The sequence below is a fragment of the Mustela putorius genome, unplaced genomic scaffold, assembly GCF_011764305.1.
Source record: "Mustela putorius furo isolate JIRA1106 unplaced genomic scaffold, ASM1176430v1.1 tig00000095_pilon_pilon_pilon, whole genome shotgun sequence".
Lineage (NCBI taxonomy): Eukaryota > Metazoa > Chordata > Mammalia > Carnivora > Mustelidae > Mustela > Mustela putorius.
In genome coordinates this window covers 32,393,540-32,416,845 of record NW_025421280.1, presented here as the reverse complement: position 1 = coordinate 32,416,845, position 23,306 = coordinate 32,393,540, and the positions used below count along the sequence as shown (strand labels likewise).

At 55.6% G+C, this 23,306-nt stretch overlaps 3 protein-coding genes across 6 annotated transcripts in view; 1 reads left to right on the top strand and 2 right to left on the bottom strand.

Annotated features, from left to right (window-relative positions):
• MAST1 (microtubule associated serine/threonine kinase 1) overlaps positions 1-11,909 on the top strand; it is a 31,393-nt gene extending 19,484 nt beyond the window's left edge. For 2 of the 3 annotated variants that reach the window (XM_004748342.2, XM_004748341.2), the window contains 16 exons: positions 1,147-1,232; positions 1,322-1,530; positions 4,783-4,921; positions 5,044-5,176; positions 5,313-5,478; positions 5,580-5,681; positions 5,842-5,964; positions 6,348-6,457; positions 7,150-7,328; positions 7,406-7,653; positions 7,988-8,194; positions 8,407-8,636; positions 8,960-9,082; positions 9,201-9,337; positions 10,242-10,429; positions 10,533-11,909. In XM_004748342.2, the coding sequence (XP_004748399.1) occupies positions 1,147-1,232; positions 1,322-1,530; positions 4,783-4,921; positions 5,044-5,176; positions 5,313-5,478; positions 5,580-5,681; positions 5,842-5,964; positions 6,348-6,457; positions 7,150-7,328; positions 7,406-7,653; positions 7,988-8,194; positions 8,407-8,636; positions 8,960-9,082; positions 9,201-9,337; positions 10,242-10,429; positions 10,533-11,791 (3,639 nt within the window). In that variant the 3' untranslated portion in view covers positions 11,792-11,909. The remainder of the gene's footprint in view (positions 1-1,146; positions 1,233-1,321; positions 1,531-4,782; positions 4,922-5,043; positions 5,177-5,312; positions 5,479-5,579; positions 5,682-5,841; positions 5,965-6,347; positions 6,458-7,149; positions 7,329-7,405; positions 7,654-7,987; positions 8,195-8,406; positions 8,637-8,959; positions 9,083-9,200; positions 9,338-10,241; positions 10,430-10,532) is intronic. The other variant, XM_013054114.2, reaches the window with a different exon arrangement.
• A 209-nt stretch (positions 11,910-12,118) lies between these two features.
• DNASE2 (deoxyribonuclease 2, lysosomal) lies at positions 12,119-14,628 on the bottom strand. Its single transcript, XM_004748336.3, has 6 exons — positions 14,297-14,628; positions 14,000-14,177; positions 13,840-13,918; positions 13,368-13,532; positions 13,081-13,278; positions 12,119-12,674 (listed from the first exon to the last, which is right to left on the bottom strand). Exons 1-6 carry the CDS (start codon positions 14,389-14,391, stop codon positions 12,289-12,291), a joined length of 1,101 nt encoding a protein of 366 aa, XP_004748393.1. The 5' UTR covers positions 14,392-14,628; the 3' UTR covers positions 12,119-12,288.
• A 685-nt stretch (positions 14,629-15,313) lies between these two features.
• Positions 15,314-19,046, bottom strand: KLF1 (Kruppel like factor 1). 2 transcript variants are annotated; one of them, XM_004748337.3, is made up of 3 exons: positions 18,874-19,046; positions 17,201-18,083; positions 15,314-16,004 (listed from the first exon to the last, which is right to left on the bottom strand). In XM_004748337.3, the coding sequence occupies exons 1-3, from the start codon at positions 18,958-18,960 to the stop codon at positions 15,829-15,831; spliced, it is 1,146 nt and encodes a 381-aa protein (XP_004748394.1). In that variant the 5' UTR covers positions 18,961-19,046; the 3' UTR covers positions 15,314-15,828. The 2 variants fall into 2 exon arrangements, with proteins under 2 accessions (XP_004748394.1, XP_004748395.1); XM_004748338.3 differs by having other exon boundaries at positions 17,201-18,035.
• Between the last annotated feature and the right edge of the window lie 4,260 nt (positions 19,047-23,306).

The following is a 23,306-nucleotide window of genomic DNA, read 5'->3' as shown; positions in this document are numbered from 1 at the left end:
ACTGTTAAATCCTGGTTTTGAGCAATTTCTTCCTGTAATTCTATCAATTTTTTGGTGTTGGATGTTTTTAGGCTACATTCTAAGGAGCAGAGACATTTAATATTTTTATATCAAACATTTTTGTGTAATGTTTATGGAATGAATCACTTCATCCTAAAGAAAAATAAACATAATTTTCAAAAAAGGTATACAGTGAAGTATCCTATACCCACCCTTGTCGCCCACTGACCTATATCCCCCCAAATATTATTAGTATATGTGCTACTGACTACCCCCAAATATGATTAGACAGCTCTGTTTTGCCATAAAAACATACAGTACATACCGTTCCTTGCTCCCCCAACCCCCCAGCATAATAAAATACTTTGGAGGGCCTTCTGAATCAAGGTACTGAGAGATTCCTCATTTTTTTTTTTAACAGTGGCACAATATTCCTTTACACAGATGCCGCTCGTTTGTTTATTTAACCAATTTCCTATAGATGAACATATGGTTTATTTCCAATCTTGCAATGGGCAAGGTAATTAATACATATGTCATTTTTCACATGCAAATCTGTAGCATTAATTCAAAAATGAAATTACTGAATCAAAGGGAACATGCACTTGGAGTTCTTTTGAATGCCAAAGTACCTTCCAAGGGGGTTGGCAGCAATTTATACTCCCAACAGCAAGTTATAGGACTACCTGTTCCTCCACAGCTTTACTCAGAGTGTGTAAGCCCTTTGGATTTTTTTGCCAATCTCCTAGGTGAAAAATTGTGTCTTGGGGTAGTTTAATTTGCTCTTCTGCCACTATATATGAGGTTCAGCATATTTTCCTATGGTTAAGAGCTCTAATTGTTCATGTATCTTGCCTATATTTTCTCTTCAATTGTTAGGCTTTTTGTTATTGATTTCTGGAAGCTCTTTATATATTAAGGTGATTATTTTCTAGGCTTCTTTCCTAATGGAAGAAGTTAGGAATATGGCTTCAGAGTCAGGCAGTATGGGTTCGAGTCCTGACTTGGTTACTCCCTTACTGTGGCACTTGGGTGAAGGACCCATCTACCTCCTCCCTGTGCCTAAGATTCCTCACATGTAAATGGAATAACAAGAGTTCCAATCTTATGATGATGGTGGTGGTCGTCTCTACTTTTCCCCTGCAGGGCCGCAGCACCACCACCAAGGCTAAGAAACCGCCTGGAGAGAATGACTTTGAGACCATCAAGCTCATAAGCAATGGTGCCTACGGGTGAGCCACCCGGGGCTCTGGCGGGGGGAGGGTGGCGGAGGCCGGGTGTCTCGGAGGTGATGGCCGGTCCTCGCTCTCTCCCCCTGCAGCGCTGTCTACCTCGTGCGGCACCGTGACACAAGACAGCGCTTTGCCATGAAGAAGATCAACAAACAGAACCTGATCTTGCGCAACCAGATCCAGCAGGCCTTTGTGGAGCGTGATATACTCACCTTTGCCGAGAACCCCTTTGTGGTGGGCATGTTCTGCTCCTTTGAGACCCGGCGCCACCTCTGCATGGTCATGGAATACGTGGAAGGTGTGACTGCCTACAGGACCGCAGGGAAGATGGGGGGATGCATGCTGGTCATGCTGGCTCAGCAGCCTCTCTGAGCCCTAGTCACCATATTGACTATCCACCTGTATGTTTATCTACCTATTTAATTATTCAGTCATTGATTATCGTCTCATCTGTTTATAACCTAGCCGTCTATTGATTTATCTATCTTTTTTCATTTCATTCAATATAGGACATCCATCAAATACCCACCCATCCGTCCTCCACCCATTCATTTGCTAATCTATAAGTTTTTCTATCCACTCATCCATCCATCTACTCATCCGTCCTATCCATCCATCTATCCACCCATCCGTCCACCCATCCACCCATCCACCCATCCATCCACCCATCCATCCATCCATCCACCCATCCACCCATCCATCCATCCACCCATCCACCCATCCATCCATCCATCCATCTACCCATCCATCCATCCATCCATCTACCCATCCATCCACCCATCCATCCACCCACCCATCCATCCATCCATCCATCTACCCATCCATCCATCCATCCATCCACCCATCCACCCATCCATCCACCCATCCATCCACCCATCCACCCACCCATCCATCCACCCATCCACCCACCCATCCATCCATCCATCTACCCATCCATCCACCCATCCATCCATCCATCCATCCACCCATCCACCCATCCATCCACCTCTCCATCCATTCATCCATCCATCCACCCATCCACCCATCCATCCATCCATCCATCCACCCATCCATCCATCCTTTCCATCCTATTCATCCATCTGTCCAGCCATCCACCCCATCCATCCATCCAATCATTTGATTATCCATCCCTCTGTCCATTCAGATGATCTGTTATCCATTATCCATTTATTTTAAAAAATTAATAGACTTTGTTTTTTAGAGTATTTTAGATTTACCAAAAAAATTGACTGGAAAGTACACTGAGTTCCCACATATCCCCTTTCCTCACAGTTTCCTCTATCCTTGACATGTTGTGTTTGTTATAATCGAACATTTGTTATAATCAAACCAATATAGATACATGATCATTAACTGAAGTCCCTACAGTAGGGTTCACTCTTTGCTTTGCACATCTATTTTTTTAAAAAGATTATTTATTTTTTTATTTGTTAGAGAGAGAGATCACAAGTAGGCAGAGAGAGAGGGGGAAGGAGGCTCCCCACTGAGCAGAGAGCCTGATGCAGGGCTCGATCCCAGGACCCTGGGATCATGACCTGAGCTGAAGGCAGAAGCTTAACCCACTGAGCCATCCAGACGCCCCCTCTCTACCCATCTCATGTATCTAGCCATTTAGTCACCCATCCATGTGTTCACCCACCTACTCAGCATTCATCCATCCATCAACAACCATGTATCCATTTATCAGTCCAGCACCCACCCTTCTATTTACTCTCCATATTTTGATTCCTCCGTCCACAACTCTGTCTCTAGCAGAGAACAGAGTCTCCCTCCATTCGTCTCCAATTTATCCATCAGCCTATCCATCCATCCATCTACTAGCCAGCTAGCCAGCTGCCAATGTACATTTTTTTTCATCTGTTTATCCACCCATCCCCATCCATGCTTATGTTCACCCAAATATTAATTCATCCATTGCCCCAAACACCCGTACTGTGGTTAAGACACACGTGGTCTTATGGAGTCACACTATGCTGCTTCCAAGCCTTTAGTCAACCATCTATTCACTCAACAGATGTCCCCTCATGGTTTTCTTCGTGCCACGTGCTGCGCTAGGCACTGACGGCACAGTTGGGACCCAGACAGACACACCTCTCCCTCGTGGAGGTTACATTCTGATCTGTGTAGTCAGACAATAAACAAGCCAAAGGAGACCAGGTGATGTCATATATGAGCACGGCATTTTCAGGGAGAGGAATCCCAGGCGCAAAGTCTCTTAAGTGAGAAGGTGTCTGGATTTGGAGGAGCAGTGAGGAGGCCAATAAAGCCAGAGCCAAGTGAGCAAGCCAGAGGGACGGTGGGGGGAGGTGAAGATGGAGAGGTGATGGGGCTGAGCAGGCTGAGCCTTCTGGAGCCCCGAATGGCATCGGATTTTACTCCTGGTGCAACAGACATCAGCTGTAATGTTTTAAGCGCAGCCGATATGATCTGATTTCTGTTTTGAGGATATCCGTTCGGCTGCTGCAGTGAGGTCAGAAGCAAAGAGACCAGGAGACCAAGACGGAGGTGACAGCACACGTTTAAGGTCATGTGCCTCCTGAGTGTGGCCCAGCCTCAAAGTCTCATTTGGAAGTCAATCCAGCTTGGTTCTCATCATAAGTGTGTGTCAGGATTGCCTAGGATTGTGGCCAAATGCAGATTCCTGAGCCCCACCCCTAGAGAGTCTGTCTGATTTTGTCAGTTTCTGACACTGAGCTAAATCTGGCTGAAGCAGAAAGAAAGAAAGAGGTTAAGAAAGAGAGAGAGGGGAAGGAAGGAAGAAAGAAAAGAAAAAAAGAAAAGAAATTGACATCATTAAAAAAATCATGTCGCTTTCAGGAATGGTTGTATCTGGGTGCTCAAACCAATGTCACCAGGAATCTCTTCATTTCTTGACTTTGCTTTTGCATGTGTGGACTTTCCTCTAGACAGGCCCTGACATAGCAGAGTTGCCATCCAGCAGATGGTAATTTACATCCTATGAGTTCAGCCATCTTTGTGAAAATAGAAGGGAAAGTCTGAGGGCTGATTCACTGAAGCGACCTGGGTTACATGCTGACCCAGCCGCTGCACCTGGAAGAAAATCCGGCCCTTGTAAGAGAAGTTAGGAATGGGTCTTAGGAGACCAAAATACAAATGCTGTTTATCATAAACCCGGTAGGGGTCAGGAACCTACATTTTAAGGCCCCAGACCCTCAAGATTCAGACTCCAGGAGATCAAGGGCCATGCTCCCAGACTCGGTCAGTAAGTAGGTAGGCTTTTATCTTGACCAGATCTCACCTCCACCATCAACTCCCTGCATGATCCAACAACCTCTCTCTGAGTCTCAATCCCCTCCTGGGTGACATTGGCTGATTAGATTAACTTGGTGGGAATGGCTAAGAGGAAGAGAGAAGCCTGGTAGAGGGCACTCCCCAGGGGGCCCGGGGAGAGGAGGCCCCTCTCCGAGCATCAGTTTTCCTTAGCTATAAAATGAGAGGCATGTGAAGCGAGGACATGGTGCATGGTGAGTGCCCAGCTCTGGGCCGAGGGTGCCTCCCTCTTCACGTGGGCCAACTCCTTCCCCCACAGGGGGGGACTGCGCCACCCTGCTGAAGAACATCGGGGCACTGCCCGTGGAGATGGCCCGCATGTACTTCGCGGAGACGGTGCTGGCCCTGGAGTACTTGCACAACTACGGCATCGTGCACCGGGACCTCAAGCCTGACAAGTGAGCCCTTCCCATCACCTCCTTCCCACGCCTCGGGCGGCCCCGGCCTGAGAGGACCAGGAGGGAAGTGGACGTGGGCCTCACTTCTGAGGCCCACCTCCCACCACACACACTCCTTGCAGCCTGCTCATCACCTCTATGGGCCACATCAAGCTCACGGATTTTGGCCTTTCCAAGATGGGACTTATGAGCCTCACCACCAACCTGTACGAAGGCCACATTGAGAAGGACGCCCGGGAGTTCCTGGACAAACAGGTGTGTGTGCGGGCACGGGGGTCACTGTGGGTGGAGTGCCCTGACAGAACCGCGGGCCCCAGGGCCTAGTGGGGGGCTCGGCTCTCCCTCGAGGCCCCTCCTGCGGCCAGGGCGCAGGCTGACGGCCTGCCCCCAGGTGTGCGGGACCCCAGAGTACATCGCACCCGAGGTCATCTTGCGCCAGGGATACGGCAAGCCGGTGGACTGGTGGGCCATGGGCATCATTCTCTATGAGTTCCTGGTGGGCTGCGTACCCTTCTTTGGCGACACACCTGAAGAACTGTTTGGACAGGTCATCAGTGGTGCGTGCCTCTATGGGGGGGCAGGTGGGGGCCCGGGGACCTGGGCCAGCCCAAAGTTTTGTAGACTCCAAGAGTGACCCCCAGCCCTGCCTTTTCTGCAGATGACATCCTGTGGCCAGAGGGGGACGAGGCCCTGCCCACCGATGCCCAGCTCCTGATATCCAGCCTCCTGCAGACCAACCCCCTGGTCCGGCTAGGCGCAGGTAAGGGGTCTGATTTTTAGAGAAACTAAGGACTGGGAGCTATTGCCAGAGAGCAGAACTCCAAGTCCAAGTGGTCTGAGGCTATCTGCGGGGCTGGCCTTCGGGGGTCTCTGGAATCGAGTCCTGTCCTCCCCTCCTCCCTCCCCCACTCCCTCTCCAGGGGGTGCTTTTGAGGTGAAGCAGCACAGTTTCTTTCGAGACCTGGACTGGACAGGACTGCTGAGGCAGAAGGCCGAGTTCATCCCCCACCTGGAGTCCGAGGACGACACGAGCTACTTCGACAGTGAGCAGGGACAGGGGGCGGGATCCGGTGAGAGGGGCCCTTGGTTAGGCCTAGGATGGTACCCCAGCTGAACAGGGGACGTCCCAGTTCCAGCCAGAGGAGAGGGCTGAGGTTGTGGTCGGCGCGTGGATTGCTCAGATGCGTGGCCTGGCATGGAGCGCCCTAGGTGGGATCTGGAGGTGTGGCTTTCCTGGAGTCTCCGAAAGTGGGGCGGGGACCTAGCCTGGGGGCGGGGCCTGAATCTGACCCGAGATAAGGCCGGGGCCTAGCCGCGGCGTGGCGGGACCTGCGGGCCCGGCTGGAACGAGGATCCGGTTCCGGTGGGGGTGTGATCTGAGGCTGGACCCGTGCCCGCGGTTATGGCCCACCCCCCAATCTCTCAGCCCGCTCAGACAGGTATCACCACGTGAACTCCTATGATGAGGATGACACGACCGAAGAGGAGCCTGTGGAAATACGCCAGTTCTCCTCTTGCTCCCCGCGCTTCAGCAAGGTGGGACAAGCCTGCGCTAGGGGTGGGGGGAGACCCAGGGAGGGCGGGGCCTGGGCGGAGGCGGGTCTTTGCTTCCCCCCAACCACCGCTTGAGGAGGCGGAGGGTGGTGGGTCCGCAGGGGGCGGGGCTGAGGAGACCGGAGAGCAGGGTCCCAGGCGTGAGGTCTCACGCGGGGGAATTACTGAGGGGATAAGAGATCTGGGGAGATAAGGCCTGCGGGGGAGGCAGCCTGGGGGTCTTGGGACTGGCCTGTGGCATTGAGTGGAATCTGCCGGGACCCTGGACAGATGTGGAAAGGAGGCCCACGGTGGGGCGAGCTAGTTCTGGACGGGGCGGGGTCAGGGGGCCTGGGGCAAGGCTTGGCAAGGCTGGGCGAAGTCTAGCTTTGAGGAACAGTGCGCAAGGGGGTTCAGGGCCTAGCCGGGGCGAGAGTAGACATAACTGGGTGAAGCCTGCGGAGGTGGGGCACGAAGGAGGCCATATTCTTGAGGGCATGGGCGGTTGTGGAGAGGGGCCTGAGTTGAAGAATTGTAGGTGGTCGGGGTACTTCTCAGAATTGGGCGGGGCCCGGCCTTGGGGGTGGAGCGTAGTTTGGGCGGGCCCAGCAGTGGGGAGCGGATTGGTTCGCGAGCGAAGGCGGGAACTGGGGCCGAGCTTGCCTCGCACCGCCACCACCTGCGGGCTGGTTCAGGTGTATAGCAGCATGGAGCAACTGTCGCAGCACGAGCCCAAGACCCCGGTGGCGGCAGCGGGGGCCAGCAAGCGGGAGCCGAGCGCCAAAGGCCCAGAGGAGAAGGCGGCCGGCAAGCGGGAGGGCCTGGGAGGCCTGACCCTGCGCGAGAAAACCTGGAGAGGGGGCTCCCCGGAGATGTGAGCAGGTTCAGGACTGGGTTTGGGGGCGGGGCCCAAAGGGGCGTGTCTCTTCTGACCACGACCCCTTCTTGCAGCAAGCGTTTCTCCGCTTCCGAGGCCAGTTTCCTGGAGGGGGAGGCCAGTCCCCCGCTGGGCGCGCGCCGCCGTTTCTCCGCGCTGCTGGAACCCAGCCGCTTCAGCGCCCCCCAAGAGGACGAGGATGAAGGCCGGTTGCGCAGGCCTCCCCGGCCCAGCTCTGACCCCCCAGGCTCGCTGGATGCGCGGGCCCCGAAAGAGGCAGCTCAAGGGGATGGCACCCCCAGCGCTGGGGACCTCGACGCCAGTGAGTGCCCCCTACTGCCGCCTTCCCCCAATTCCGCAGTGGCCATGTAGTGAGCACTTAAGTGAGCGTGGTGCTGTTTATGCAAGAGCTCACCCACTCTTCACACTCCAGCCTGGGGATTCTCATCAACATGGGGAACACCCCATATTCCCCGCTCAGTCAACAAATGTATTAGAGCACTCCTCTGTATCAGGAGTTGTGCTAGATGGATACGTTACCTGCTTTCGTGAAACTCACAAGTAAGAGAAGCGGGAAGAGCATTCCAGGCAGAGGGAACAGCATGCAGGAAGTCCGTGGCCTTGGACTGACCCCTAACCCACCTGCTCTGTTGCAGCTGACCGCTCACGCCCAGGTGACCTCTGTCCAACCTCGAAGGATGGGGACTCATCCAGTCCAAGGGCCACCAATGACCTGGTTCTGCGCCGGGCGCGGCACCAGCAGCTGTCAGGAGACCCAGCAGTAGAGAAGAGACCTTCTCGAACCGGGGGCAAAGTCATCAAGTCAGCTTCTGCCACTGCTTTGTCTGTCATGATTCCTGCAGGTGACGCCGGGCTCCACGTAGCAGGGGAGGGGCTGTCTCCATTTGTGCCAGGATAGGCCAATGAGAACACCGTATTTTCCCTTTTCACAATGATTGGCTCTGGGATGGACCAATGAGAACCCTGGGACTTTGACTCGGGAGGAATGAGAAGCAGCTACAGGGAGAGGTTTATCTTGTTGGCCCCATCTCTGACCATGATTCTGTGTCTGCAGTGGACCCCCATGGAAGCTCACCCCTGGCCAGTCCCATGTCCCCACGATCTCTTTCCTCTAACCCATCCTCACGGGACTCCTCACCCAGCCGGGACTACTCACCGGCTGTCAGTGGGCTCCGCTCCCCTATCACCATCCAACGCTCTGGCAAGAAGTACGGCTTCACACTGCGTGCCATTCGGGTCTACATGGGTGATTCGGATGTCTACAGTGTCCATCACATTGTCTGGGTGAGCACACATGCTTGGAGTCTATGTCCCGAGGTGAGGGGTGGGTGGGTGGACAAGAGGGGAAGAAGCCCCTCCCCCCGGGATGAGGGACAGCTCAAACTGTAGATCCAGGACCTAGATAAGAGTCCTCTGTGAGCTGTGCTCTCACTTCCATTTCTGAGCCTCAGTTTCCTCATTTGTCAATTGGGGAGAATGATTACTGGTTCATAAGGTGTTAAGAGGGTTGCTGTGCATACAGAGCTCGGCGTCTGGCAAAGAAGCGCAGGGAGAATTTTTCGTTACTATAACTCTGACCCTACCCCTGTGGGGTGTCTTGTCCCCAGCACGTGGAAGAGGGGGGCCCAGCCCAGGAGGCCGGGCTTTGTGCTGGTGACCTCATTACACACGTGAACGGGGAGCCTGTGCACGGCATGGTGCATCCTGAAGTCGTCGAGCTGATCCTTAAGGTGCGTGCAGGGGAGGGCGCACCCTGCGGGGAGGGCCAGGGAGGGTTGGAGACATCCTGGGGAACTGGAGCTGCCTGAGCAGCCTCCAGCAGAGCATTTCTCTCCTTTCTTCCCCTAGAGTGGCAATAAGGTAGCAGTGACTACAACGCCCTTTGAAAATACCTCCATTCGCATTGGCCCTGCACGGCGCAGCAGCTACAAAGCCAAAATGGCTAGGAGGAACAAGCGGCCCTCTGCCAAGGAGGGTCAGGAGAGGTGAGTGGGGCCAAATGCAGTTGGCAGGCCTATAATCAGCAGACTGAGGGAACGCTTGTGTTTTTGTGGTGGTTGTGTCGTACGACCAGTGGGCGGGTCTAAGGTGGGAGGTGGTGAGAACCTGCGAAGGAAAGCGCCCAGGATAAGTGGCCGGCCGGGCCATTAAGCAAAAACAAGAGGATAGAGAGAGAAAGGCTAGGGAAGTGGGAGAAGTCAGGAAAGGAAGCTGTGCCAGGTTTCTAGGCTGGGCGAAAAACCTTGTGGGAGGTGTCTTGGGAGATGGGCAGGGCCAGCACTTGTCAGTTAAAGAGGGTGCTGTTCGGGAGCCAGTACTGACCTGTCGGATAGATAAAGACTTGGAGGACTGGGAGAAGGTATTTCCATGTGAAATGAGCACACTAGGCAAGACCCAGCCAACTGAAAACGTTTCTTCCCTTTGAGGTAGGAGGAGCGAAGAGAGGTGGGTGGGGCCAGGAGACTTGTGTTTTGATCTGGGGTTTGGCGGTTTGGCCTGGAAAGTCGTTGAGTGGGGATTTGAGTGAGAGGAGCCAGGCAAAACTTGAGTCAGGTGAATTTCTTCCAGCCCTCCTTAGGTAGGTGGCCGCTGGTGGGGAGGGGCTAGAGAGGTGGGCGGGGCCAGAAAAGGATGGTCCTGCGTGGATGGGTGTTTTCCGGGTTTGGGCTAGGGGTTGCCTGAAAGGAATGGGGGCCTGAGCTGGGAGGAGCCACATGGGACCAGCCTTAAGGGAAGTTCTTTCGGTTTTGATAGGTGGGTGGCAGCTGGAGAGGGAGGGGCTAGGAGGGGTGGGCGGTCCCCAGGGGCCTACGTGCGGCCCTAAAATGGAAGGAAGCCAGGAGTTCTGGAACTTGGTGAAGGGTAGGTGGCCCCCTCTTTGTCCCCCAGCAAGAAGCGCAGCTCCCTCTTCCGCAAGATCACAAAGCAGTCAAACCTGCTGCACACTAGCCGCTCGCTGTCGTCGCTGAACCGGTCGCTGTCGTCCAGCGACAGCCTCCCGGGCTCGCCCACGCACGGGCTGCCTGCACGCTCGCCTACCCACAGCTACCGCTCCACGCCCGACTCCGCCTACCTAGGTACGCTCTGCGCCTGCGCGCGGCGGGCCGAGCGGCGCAGGGTGGCGGGGCTGTGCCCTGGCTGTGCCCGCAGCGCGCGACAGCCCCTCTCGCCCACCCGCAGGCGCCTCCTCCCAGAGCAGCTCGCCGGCCTCGAGCACGCCCAACTCGCCAGCATCGTCGGCGTCGCACCACATCCGGCCCAGCACGCTGCACGGCCTGTCGCCGAAATTGCACCGCCAGTACCGCTCTGCGCGCTGCAAGTCGGCTGGCAACATCCCCCTGTCGCCGCTGGCACACACGCCATCCCCGACACAGGCATCGCCGCCGCCGCTGCCAGGCCACACGGTGGGCAGCTCGCACACGACGCAGAGCTTCCCTGCGAAGCTGCACTCGTCACCGCCGGTGGTGCGCCCGCGCCCCAAGAGTGCCGAGCCCCCGCGGTCGCCGCTCCTCAAACGCGTGCAGTCAGCAGAGAAGCTGGGAGCCTCGCTGGGCGCCGACAAGAAGGGCGCACTGCGCAAACACAGCCTCGAGGTGGGCCACCCGGATTTCCGCAAGGACTTCCACGGCGAGCTGGCACTGCATAGCCTCGCCGAATCTGACGGCGAGACGCCCCCCGTCGAGGGCCCTGGCACACCTAGGCAGGTCGCAGTTCGTCGCCTGGGCCGCCAAGAGTCGCCCCTGAGCTTGGGCGCGGACCAACTGCTGCCTGAAGGCGCTCCCAGGCCACCGGTGTCCAGTAAGGAGAAGGAGTCTCCGGGTGGTGCTGAGGCCTGCACCCCACCCCGTGCGACGACCCCTGGGGGCCGGACCCTGGAGCGGGACCCCAGCGGCACACGGCACCAGAGTGTGCAGACAGAGGATGGAGTGGGTGGGGTGGCCAGGGCTGTGGCAAAGGCTGCGCTGAGCCCAGTGCAGGAACACGAGACCGGCAGGCGCAGCAGTTCGGGTGAGGCAGGCACACCCCCGGTGCCAATTGTCGTAGAGCCTGTGCGTCCGGGGTCCAAAGCCGTGGCACCCCAGCCTCCTGGTGCAGACTCCAAAGGGTTGCAGGAATCCACATCCCTGGCACCTTCTGTTCCTGAGGTCCCCCGGGGTCGGGAGTGCTGGGTGCTGGAGGTGGTGGAGGAGCGGACCACGCTGAGCGGGCCTCGGTCCAAGCCCACCTCCCCCAAACTCTCTCCAGAACCCCAAGCCTCCTCCCCAGCCCCCACAAAGAATGCGCCCAGCAGTGCAGGGCCCCCAGTCCCACCCACTTCCCTCTTGGTCCCAGCCACCAAGCCTGAGGTGGGGCTGACCTCCCGGTGCCCTGCTGAAACTATACCCCCAGCAGGCCTGACCAAAAAAGGTGCCCCCTGTCCCACGCCTCCAGGCCCGTAGCCGAGGGGGCCGCTGGCCCTGCTCTGTACAGCCACCTGTATACATATGTACACATATAAATAAAGTGTGTCTGTGCTGTGTGAGCTTTCTGGGGCTCACCCCACCCCTGGCGGGGCAAGACATTGTGTTTCTGCCCCCTTGCCTGTGTGTGTCTTGAGGCCTGAATACCATGGAGAAGGGAGGTGAGTCTTGGGTATACCCTTCCTGTGGTCCTACTTTGGGTCTCACTTATGCACCAGCTGTCCCCAGACCTTCAGGGAGAGAAGAAGGGCTGTAATGTTGTCTGGAGTCCCAGTCCCCACTTGATGAAAAAGGTTAGTAGCCCCGTCCACAAATTTCCTTTTATTTTTCAACAGTCCTAACAGTCCTGAATCACGTATTGTGATTCTCATTTGGCAGATGAGTAAATAGAGTCACAAGTTAAGGCACATAATTAAACTCACACAGTTAGACATTAAACTGGGGATCAAGCTGAAGTCCCAAGAGGCTTCTGAGCCTTAGCTCTTATGTGCTCTGCTCAGATTCCTGGAGAGAAAGGTTTTCTTCTCCCCACAGGGCTTGTAGGCCTTCACCAGAGGCTGGAAGGCCTTCCACAGGGCTGGCAGCTGGGCACATAATGTGCCACCACCCCGCTTCTCCTCTCTGAGGTTACGATTCATGTCACCCACACAGGTCCAGGGTACTGCTGGGGCTACACACCACTTGGAGTGGTCTTCTGTGGCATTGAAGGCTGGCCCAGCTGGCCCAGGGAAAGCTATCTGGGTCACATCGAACACCTGCTGGAGCCTGGAGCAGTTGGAGGGTAGGATGCCAGGAGAGTTTTGCCAGAATTGGACCTGCAAGTTACTGCCAAGGGCTTCTGCCAACCAGCCAGAATACAGGTCTGTGGAGGATGGAAAAAGGGCATGGACAGGGTCAGGGTCATTGCTAGGACCACTTCCCCTTTCTGAGCTCAGTTTCTTCAGTTGTCAATTCCTGGAGACACAAGGAATGACAACATTAAAACAGCCCTTACCAAATGCTTTATAGGCATCACTTCATAACAATCTGTTAAAGTAGATACCAGTGTCCCCATTTCTCAGATGGGTTAAACTAGGGCTCTGGTTAAATCACACATCACATAGCCAGAAACCAATATGTGAACCCAGGTCTGTTAGTTGTCTACCTCTCATTGATTTTGGCCGTCAGAGTCCTAGTCCTTATTATTCCTAACCTGCCCTTAGCCATGGACACACCAGGCACCCCCTCTGAAGAAAAAGAGCTTTGCAATCCTCAACTTCAGGACTCACCATCTCCAAATTTTCCAAATTTGGCAAAGCTCTGAAATGTGTCCCCTGCCTTGGATGTGAGCGTTACACTGCTGTTCCAGGGGCCGTGGGGAACGTGGTGGCCCTTGACCACATCTTCCAGATAGGGGACTTTCTGAGCGAAGGTGGCATCTAGCTTGTGGTCATACACTAGAGGGTAGGTGTAGGTCAGCTGTCTGCCTGGAGGGCAAAGGTAGAGAAAATAAGGGACTGTTCCACATTCTGGCCTCGGAATCAGGGATTCACTTTGCCTCCCTCTCCACACTCACCAATCTTCCCAAACTGAGTGAGGGGAAAAGACACACAGAGCAGGGTCTGCCCGTAGGTTCGGGCGCTAGAAGGCCAGCTGTATGCAGCAGAGCAGGCAGGTGGTGGGAAGTGAGGAACACTGTGGACCAGCCAGAAGCCCCCTTCTTGGTCCAGGAGCAGCACACCTGAACCAGAAGACAGGGGTCAGGAAGACTGCTTTTGCATCCCCAAAAGCACGTGTGCCACCAGGAACACCCTCCGTTTGCAGGGGACCTGGAGAAGGTGTGGGCAGTGTCAAAACCACTGCTGAGCTTAGTTTCTGCAGCTGTTAATTCTTGCAGTCAAGAAGAAAAACAATATAATAAGGAAACAGATGTTCAGAGTCTGACAGAGCACCCCCTCCACCACCCCATCCCTGGGCAGGGCAGGGGTTAGCTGGGGAAAATGCATAGGAACACCAGAGCCCTTCCCCAGCCCCAACCCGGGACTCACCCTTTGTGTGCCCTCGGCTAGACCAGTTCTGAGCCTTGCTGGAGTTAGGTGGCTGGTCATTGTATAGCAGGAAGGCGAGCTGAGGGGAGATGGATGGGGCAACTTGAAATTTCCCCCCAAGCTGGGTCTTATTCCAGGTTCAGCCCAGGCCCTCCTTCACCTGGCTGGCGTTCCGGTACAGCGGCAGCAAGCTGCGGCCCACGGCCCCCGCCGAGCTGTTGATGAACCCCGCGCCGTCGCGCCAGCCCCCTGAATCCTTATCCATGTACTTGTATCGCAGTCCGCTCTGCGCTGCATCCCCGGGCCCGCTCTGGGCTGGCAGCTTGTAGACAACGAACCTTAGAGTTGAGGAATGGGAGAAATGGAAGGAGGGGAAGACGGGGAACCCCAGGCTCCACGCAATTGCGGAGCAGTCCCCAGGCCCACCCCGGGCGACGGTCGGCGCCTGTGCACTTACCAGTCTACAGGCTGCCCCGAGTCCCCATAGCAGGTCAGGGTCCTTGCAGGGACCCATAGCAGCGCGGCCAGGAGCAGCGGGCTCAGCATGGCCATGCCCTTGGGTAGAGGAATCTCTGTTAAGGCCCGGAACGCCAGGTCACGAGCTGGGCCGGGCCGGCCCCTAGACGACTTTCAGTTCCTCAGACAGGCGTGGGAACCCCAGCCGGAACCTCACGAGGATGGAGACTGCCCGCGAGACAGAGAAGCTGAGATTTGACTCAGTTCTGGGTCTCCGGAGGCGGGGCTTCCTTTCGGATGGTCCCCTTAGGCACCGCCTCCCGCTTCCGGGAGACTCAACTCTTGATATACTCCACCCACCGGTCACCTCAGGCCACGCCTTCCACGGCCACATGGTTCTCCCCACCCCCCGCCTTCGACTCCTTTCCCGGCCAATCATAGCTCATATCCCTCTGCTAGGCCCCGCCTCCGTCTCTTTCTACTGTGGTTAGTCTCAAACCGCTCTTCGCCGCCAGTACGGCGCAGCTCCGGCTCCTGGGTCAAAAGCGGTCTTGGATTTTTTTTTTTCCTTTTCTGTCTTACAACCTGAGGTCTACCTCTTGTGATCTTTGCTCTTTTAAGGGCGCTTGTGCTCCTGGTCCTCCCCATTTTCATTCCACATGTTTTCCTGGGGCCCGCCTGAGCTAGCTATGCGAGGGTATAGTTTGTGCTTGCTTCGGCAGCACCTGTATTCAAGGGAGTATTTTGGATCGGGTCACGGTGGAGGGTGATGGGGCTCTGGGGCCGGGCTGAAGGCTTAGGGGAGGAAGACGGTCCCAATGAATGTACCTGGGGTTCAAGGCAGGAGACAAGGTCTATTTAGGCTAAACTTGGGGTATGGTGGGGAGGGGAGGCAAAGCCTCCAGTGCTAAGAGGGGTCTCTGAAGTTTACATAATTTTGTGAAAGTGTGTATGGCCCCCAATCTCACCCCTGAGAGTAAAACTTCCTCCCAACCTCCAGCATCCAAAACCCACAAAGTCAGGCCATCGCTGAAAGCCTTTATCTGGAAGCGGCATTGGTACAGGACCCATAACCATTCACAGCAGATCCAGCCACTATCCCGGGCTTCATTAGCCACGTTGTGAAGCCCCCCCTACTAGGCCCAGAGTCTCCGGGAACCTTCACCCCACAACCACTCCCACTGCCCAGGGCTTCTTGTAAGCTGGTCTGAGGGTCCAGCTCTCTGAGGGTCCATCTCTCTGTCCGAAATGTCTGAGTGTCCAACTGAGTCGTTTATTTGAAGATCTGTCTCTGTCTCGCTGTATCTGTGGGACCATTGGATGTCTCCGTGTAGCTCCTGCGACTGAGGACGTGTGGGACCTTTGGTTGGAGGCTCCCCCAGGTCTGTCTATGAGCCAGTCCTTGATCTTTGGGTGGATCTGTGGGGTCGCGCAAATCCAGGAGAGGGTCCATCTGAGGGAAAACCACCCTGCGTGGATCTGCTCTTGTTCCATCCCCAACCCCCAGGAAGGGTCCACATGTTGGGGTGGGTCTCAAAGATGACGCTTCATGTGCAGGGCCAGGTGATCCGAGCGTGAAAAAGCGCGCGGGCAGAGCTGGCAGCGGAAAGGGCGCTGTCCAGTGTGCTTCCGGTAGTGGCGGGTCAGTTCGTCTGAGCGCGCGAACCTCCAGCCACAGCCGTCCCACGTGCAGGCGTAGGGCTTCTCCCCTGGGGAGGGTGGATGGGGGATGTGGAAGCCTTGAGCATCCCTGTCTGCCCCACCCCTCCCCCGGCTGCCTCTGCCTCTGGTGCACTTCTTTGCTCAGCCTTGGTCGGTTCTAGGATGAGGCAAGGGAGGCGCTCACTCTCAGGGCAAGGCCCTGATTCTGCACCCACGTCCGGCCTCTGCGACCTCGACCCTTCTTCTGTACCTGCACTTGGCGCCAAACCCATTCTCATTTCCTGGACCCAAGTCATGTTCCCTACTCCATCGGCTTCATTTCCTGTTCCCTATTATCCTGCCTCTGAGTCCTAAAGCCATTTTCACCTTCGTCCTTTGGTTTGGCTCCCTGTGTTCCAGCCCCTCCCTTGTAGGACCCTCCAGCTGCTGCCCAGTTCTGCCCCCCGCCCCTCAACCTGCCCTGGCCTTGGCCCTAGAGCCTCGAAATCCAGGCCATATCCAAGGTAATTGTTCTCTCCCTATGCTACTCCTGGCCTCTCCACCTGCGTCTCTGCACGGCACTGCACACAAGGCTCTACCCTCTCTGGGCTCTCCTAAATTTAGGACTCACCCTTCCTCCTCCCCGCAACCTTTATTCCACAGCCCCGCCCCCGTCTTAGGATCCCTGGGACCCGGCTTCTCCTCCCATGCCCACCCTCCTTTCCCAGATATTCCCTCTATCCTTCTGGACCTGCCTCCGCATCTGGGCTCGGGAAACTGACTCTGGCCCTGCCTCTCCTCCTGCGTGCCGCCACGCCCCCCAACAGTCTGGCTCCGCCTCCCTGGCAAGCAACCCATGCTTTATACTCTTGGCCCCTAATTCGGCTTTCCACTTGCCCCGCACCTGAACCCTCTGTCTTTGACTCCGCGCTTAGCATTATAAGCTCCGCAGTCCCTCCTCTAGCCCGCCCCCTCTGTCACCGGTCAGGCTTTCTGCTCTTTAGCCCTTCGGCTGCCCAGGTCTTAGCCCGTCTGTTCCCTGAAACGCTCCTTAGGTTCCCCAGGCTGTCTCTTTGCCCCCACCCTCCTCCCGCAATGCTGCCTTTCGGGCTCCCGAGGTCCTAGACTGGCTCCCAGCTCCCTCTGCTCTGCCCGTGGCTCCGAAATTCTGCTTTAGTTCAGCCACCTGCTCGGGTTTCCCAGCTCCCCAGCCACTCGCGGCTCCTGAGACCCATCCTCCAGCCCCCGTGTCCCGCTCCCTCACCTGTGTGCGTACGCAGATGAGCCTTTAGGTGTGAGCTCTTGGTGTAGCTCTTCCCACAGCCCGGGTGCGTGCACGTGTGCGCCGCCTGCCTCTTGCGAGCCCACGATCGCCGGCTGCGTTTGGAGGGCGCGGCGTCCGCGATCCCTCCCGGGTCTCCTGCCGTTCCCCGGAGTCCCGCACCCGCCGTCCCGGGTCCCAGACAACTCAAGAAAGAAGGGGGTGATGTGGGACCGGGCGCGGGCGCCGGGAGCCCGCGGAAGAGCTGGAAGTGCCCTTGGTACTGCGGCACCGGGTACAGCGCTGGGTACCCGGACAGCAGCCCGTAGGGGGCGCCTGGCGCCGTGGGCATTGAAAGCCCGGTCCGCGAGAAGTAGCTACTGGCGGAGCCCGCACCTGGCCCGGGGTACACCGGCTGCAGCGGGAGTGCCTTGGGCTCGGGAGCTGGGCCCAGGGCTGAGCCCACGAAGGCATCCGGGGCCGGGGCTCTTGGGGCCGGGCGTGCCCAGCCCGGGTGCTCCTCGGGACCCAAGAGCCCAGCCACCAGCCCTGGGCCGCCCACGTAAGGGCTGGGAGTCTCGGGTGGCAGCGGCGGCGGAGGGAATTGCACCCCGGAGCACTCGCCTGGGGCCAAAGAGCAGGTTTGGGGCGCGCCGCCGGGCTCTGGGCACGAGAAATTGGTGAGAAGGAGATCCAGATCCCAGGCGGTGGCCGAGTCCCTCTCGTGGTCTTCGTCCTCCCTGGGTGCGTCCTGCGACTCTGGCCTCACGTGGAGGGGCAGCCCGGTGGGATCAGGGGGTCCGGGACCCAAGTCCTGCACCTCCTCAGAGCGCCACCACTGGGGAGGGAGCCGGTAGCGTGAGGCTTCGGGGGACACCAGGGTACCCTGTCCAGAGATGGAGAGGGCTGGATGCCCTGATAGGGGCAGGCTGGCCAGAGGCTCTGGGAAGGGGTCTTGTTTGCTTGTCTGTCATGTCATTCTGTCCCCCTCCCTTACACTGCACACTCCCTCCAGCCCTCCTCCAAGTCCAGGGACAGAGGTCTATGGGTCTGGCTGGAGACCCAAGATAAGACTGACATTATCTGGAGCCACACTCAGGCATGGGGGAAAGGGTGGCAGAGTTAGGCATGGAAGGCTGGGTGAGGGGCAGCCTTGCCTCAGTTTCCCCCAGACCCTCCCTCTCCTTCCCTGACCCCCCCCCCAAATTAATTCCCAAGATTAAATTCCTGCAATGCTGTTTCCCCCCGGTATCTGGGGTTGTCTTACTGTGGACTGCTGCACTGTTCAGCTTCAAAGCTCAGGGTTCTTTTTCTTTCTTTCTTTCTTTCTTTCTTTCTTTCTTTCTTTCTAAGTAAGCTCTATGCCCAACATGGGGCTTGAACTCACAACCCTGAGATCAAGAGTTGCACATTCTACCTACTCAGCCAGTCAGGTGCCCCTCCAAGCCTCAGTTTTATATGACAAAAATAGGTCCTTAGACCAAGTTCAGAGCCCTGGCCTGGACTGAGGACCCCCAGTCTTAGCTAAGATTCAGAGCAAGAGGGAGACTAGACCCTGCAAGCTCTAACCACAGCCCAGGACCCAGCCCACCCACCTACAGCCCACCTGGCCCCTCCCAAGCTCTAACCACAGCCCAGGACCCCAGCCCACCCACCTACACCCGACCTGGACCCACCTTGAGAAAGTCCTCCTGTGTGTCGGGGAAGGGGCCCAGGGTGGTCAGGGTGCTGATGGAGGGCAAGGCGGTCTCAGCTGCGGCCATGGCTGGCTGGGGCCGACCCTGGGCCTCAGGCCTCCTCTCCCTCCGTGGCCTCGTGGGCTCTGAGACACCAATGGCCCCTTGGAGGGCTCCTCTCTGCCCTCAGCTGATTGGCTGAAGCCCCTGATAAGAGGCAGGCAAGGCGGGGGTCACTGTTTCTGGGGAAGAGACCTCATCTCAGCCTGTTTAGGGGCTGGGCCTTAAGGACTGACCCTGGATCTAAAGCCAAGTCAAGTTCAGGGGCTGGGGGCTCAGAAGTTGAGGGTTCAGGTGTTGGGTAAAGTGAGGCACTAAGTCTCCACGAAAGGAGAGACTAAGGGGGTCCTCTTAGTTACCTTCCTATAGAAGGGGTGATAGACAGAATGGGGATCCTGGGAAGGGACTTGGAGACCCCATTTGCTGTGACTGGCGCCCTGTAGCTCTCCCCCTCCCCAGTAAACAGCAGCGACCATGTTGATGGCGGGACTTGGCATGAAGTCCCTGCCAAGCCAAGCATTATCAGACGCCCCAGATGTTGGAGGCTGCTATCAGGTGGGGGCCCAGAACAGCCGAAGCTCTGTTCCCGGTGAGTGGGAGGGTTGGGGGCTGGGGCTTCACATTGGGTTGGTTTGAAATTGCCTGGATTGTGAGTTCCCAGGGTCTGAGTCCAGCACCGGGAGGAGCCCCTCCCAATCCGCTGCTGCTGTTGACCATGGACCCTCTGGGTGGTGCTGGGAGGAGTCAGGCCCTGTGGAGGGGGAGGCTGCCATGACCACAGTTGCTCCAATGTGATGGGGCTGGGGCAGGGGAAGTGACCCCCTCTGCTGGGTGAAATAAGATGGTGGGATCAGGCCACAGGAAGTACCTGATGATAAGCAGGAGACCCTTAGCAACCCCTGCTCTGGGTCTGGCTGCTGTTTGATTGCTGCCCCGCACGGGGGAGGAATCCAAGCCTCTACATAGGGACCTCCACTGTTGTGCCCTGGGAGTCCAGGTGGATGCTATGGACACATCATAGACACCTAGTTCACGGTCACATCCACACACAACTGGTGGTTACACAGTGACCCAGATTCCTGGTCCCCCAGTCACACAGACCATATAGTCCCTGTACATGGAATTCCGTGTCTGCATATCATGTAGACCAGGCACAGATACCCAATTTCCAGACACAAAAACAAAGCTATACACCACATTGGTTACACAGTGATATAGTCACACAGTCTCTCAGACATAAAATTCACAATCACACAGATGGATACTGACACAATCACACACTGCTCCAGAAACACACAGCAACATACAACCACTCACACACACACAGCTACACATCAGACACAACCATTCACGGAACCATATGAAACCTACAACCTGACATATTCACGCCCCCTGTCACTGTCACAGTTTGTCACTGGTCACACGATTGCATAGTTACCAATGCCCAACCGTAGGGGGCAGAGCCAGTCAAAGACAGACAACCCTGCCAACACGGAATCAAACACTCCAATAGTGAAAAACACACAACCCTGCACAGGCACATGTCATCACAGACGCACAATCAGAGTTGGTGCATCGCAAAAGTTGCACATTTCACAAAAAGGCAAAATATTATCATGGGCCACAAGGGGAGGGGGAAGCAAGTAATACAGAAGCCAGCTCACGCACCAACTATGAGAGCCACAGAGAGAGAAAGTGGAACCCCGTAAACTGCTGGGGGGAATGGAAAATGTAGCTACTGCGGGAAAGTCTGATGATTCTTCCAAAAGTTAAATAACCAAAAAGTTGGACGAGAGTTACCATATGACCCAGCAATTGCACTCTTAGGTATATACATCAAATAATTGAAAATGGTATTCAGGGGATGCCTGGGGGGCTCAGTCGGTTTAGTGACTACCTTGGGTCAGGTCATGATCCCGGGGTACTGGGATGGAGTCCCACATTGGGCTCCCTGCTCAGGGGGGATCCTGCTTCTTCCTCTCCCTCTGCCTGCCACTCCCCTGCTTGTGCGCTCTCTCTCTGATCAATAAATAGATAAAATCTTTTTAAAAAAGGCATTCAAATGAATACTTGTACACTATGTTCAAAGCAGCATTAGTTACAATAGTTAAGATGTAGAAACACCCCAGATGTCCACAAACAGATAAATGGATAAACAAAATGTGGTCTGTCCATACAGTGAAATATCTTTCAGCCATAAAAAGGAATGACATTTGCCGCTTCCAGTCGGCGACGAGAGAAGAATTAGGCACAAACAAGTCAGCTGCAAAAGACTGGGAGCAGGGGACAACAGTCGAAAAGGACTGCAGCCCCGAGCAACTCTACAGTCTCACTTTTATTGGATAGAAACAGTAGCCAACAGAAGGACTGATGAAGGTCAAACGTTAATCCCGTCTTGCACACAAGAAGGAGGATAAAGTTAATCAAGCACATTCAAAGGACTCATCTAACTAACAACGAGCACTTCTGGGAAGAGAAAGGAGCGATATCGAAAAAGGGAAGCAGGCGGTTTTCGTTCCACCCTGAGCTGACTGGGGTGTTCCTGGTGCTCGGCTTCCCTGAAGCAGGCGGCGTTCCGCCCTGGGCAGGCCGGGCATCCCCAGCTGCCCAGCTTCACGGTCGTACATCGTCCTTCTCCCCAAAGACCTGTTTTCAGTATATGTATTTCTTAAGGCCATATCTAAATGTGCTTGGCAACTAGTAAAATCCTCCAGGGGTTACAGTTTAAGTAACAAATTGTTCCGAGCGGCAGCAGCAGACATTCAATATATAATCATGTGGGTGAACCTCAAAAACATGCTAAGTGGAAGAAGTCCGTCACAAACAATCACACATATGAGTCCATTTAATATCCGGGCAAATCCATGCAGACCAAAAGATTAGTGGTTGCCAGAAGCAGGGGGAGGAGGAATGGGGAGTGACCGCTAATGGGTACAGGGTCTCCTTTTGGGGTGAGAAAAATGTTCTGGAACTAGATAGAGGTGGTGGTTGCTCAGCATTGTGAATGCTAAATGCCTGTGAATTGTTCACTTTAAAATGGTTCGTTTATGTTTTGTGAATTTTGCCCCAGTAAAATAAAATGACTGGAATTAGTGGGTTGCTAGAGAAGAAAGCACAGTCTCTCTTGGGGAGAGATCTCCTTGGTTTGGGACGACGAGGCACTAAACAGGCCTGTGTGGCTCTAAAATGGGAGGCAAGAAGATAAGAGTCCAGAGAGAGGGAGGCATTTGGCTGGAAGCATTTGTCCCCTAGGAGCCTGTGGTCTGGAGGCATGACAGACATCCCGGGGTGTCAAGGCCCGAACCCCAGTTTGGGTTTCCTGGTACAGATACCGACATCACGCTCTGACACTTACACCAGCTTCAGGGTGGGGAGATTTGGGGAAAGGAAGGGGGTGGGGGAGAGAGGCCACTGGCTACGGGAGAAGAGAGGTGACCAGAAGAATGAGAGCCATGCAGAATCAGGGGCATTTCAGGGTGTTGATGGACTCCCTGTGGGGTGAGGAGGAGGGCCCAAACGGGTTTTTATGAAGGTTAAGGGCAAGAAGGGCCCAGCAAGTGGGAGGATCTAGGGATACCCAGGCCCCAGGCACTTGGGGACAGGCAGCCCAGTGACCACATTCAGAAGACAATCCCACTGTTACTCCCATCACACTCATTCAGAGATGGTGTGTGAGGTAGAACATGATATACACAGTTAGTCAGAATGTTGATATGGGGAGACGAGTTCCTGGTGGGCAGGGACTGGCTCGGCCTGGAAACCAGGCTAGATCCCAATACTCATCCCTGCTCCGCACTTGGCCTACTGAAACCTTGAGCAAGATCATTCTGCTTTCTGGGCCTTACTGTCCCCACCTGGGAAAAGGCCATGTCATGCTAGATATGTGCCTTTTAGATATGGAGATGGTCAAGCACAGAGCACCCAGATTCAAATGCACATCACACAAATGCTCGTCAAAGTGACCTAGGTGAGCCTAGCCACTCACTCAGGCATATACTCATCACACTCACAGTCCAGTCCAAGTGCACATAGACCAAATCACACTGATACAAGGAGGCACACAACCACACAGACATACACACAAATATCCAATCATGTTGTCACAAAAATAATAGCCACACCTAGAGAGAAAACCATCAGAGCACAGAGTCATACATACAGACAGATGATCACACGGAATACCAATACACAAGCTTACAACTACACACAACTACAAGAAACCACAAAGACATTCAGGCACACAGCCACAGCCAGTTACAGTGGCATACAACCGGCCACAGTCAACCGCCCCACAACGGCGTAGGTACACCCGCATACAGATACATAGCCAGTCCGGCACCATCACACACGGAGATACAAGAAGCAACAGCTCA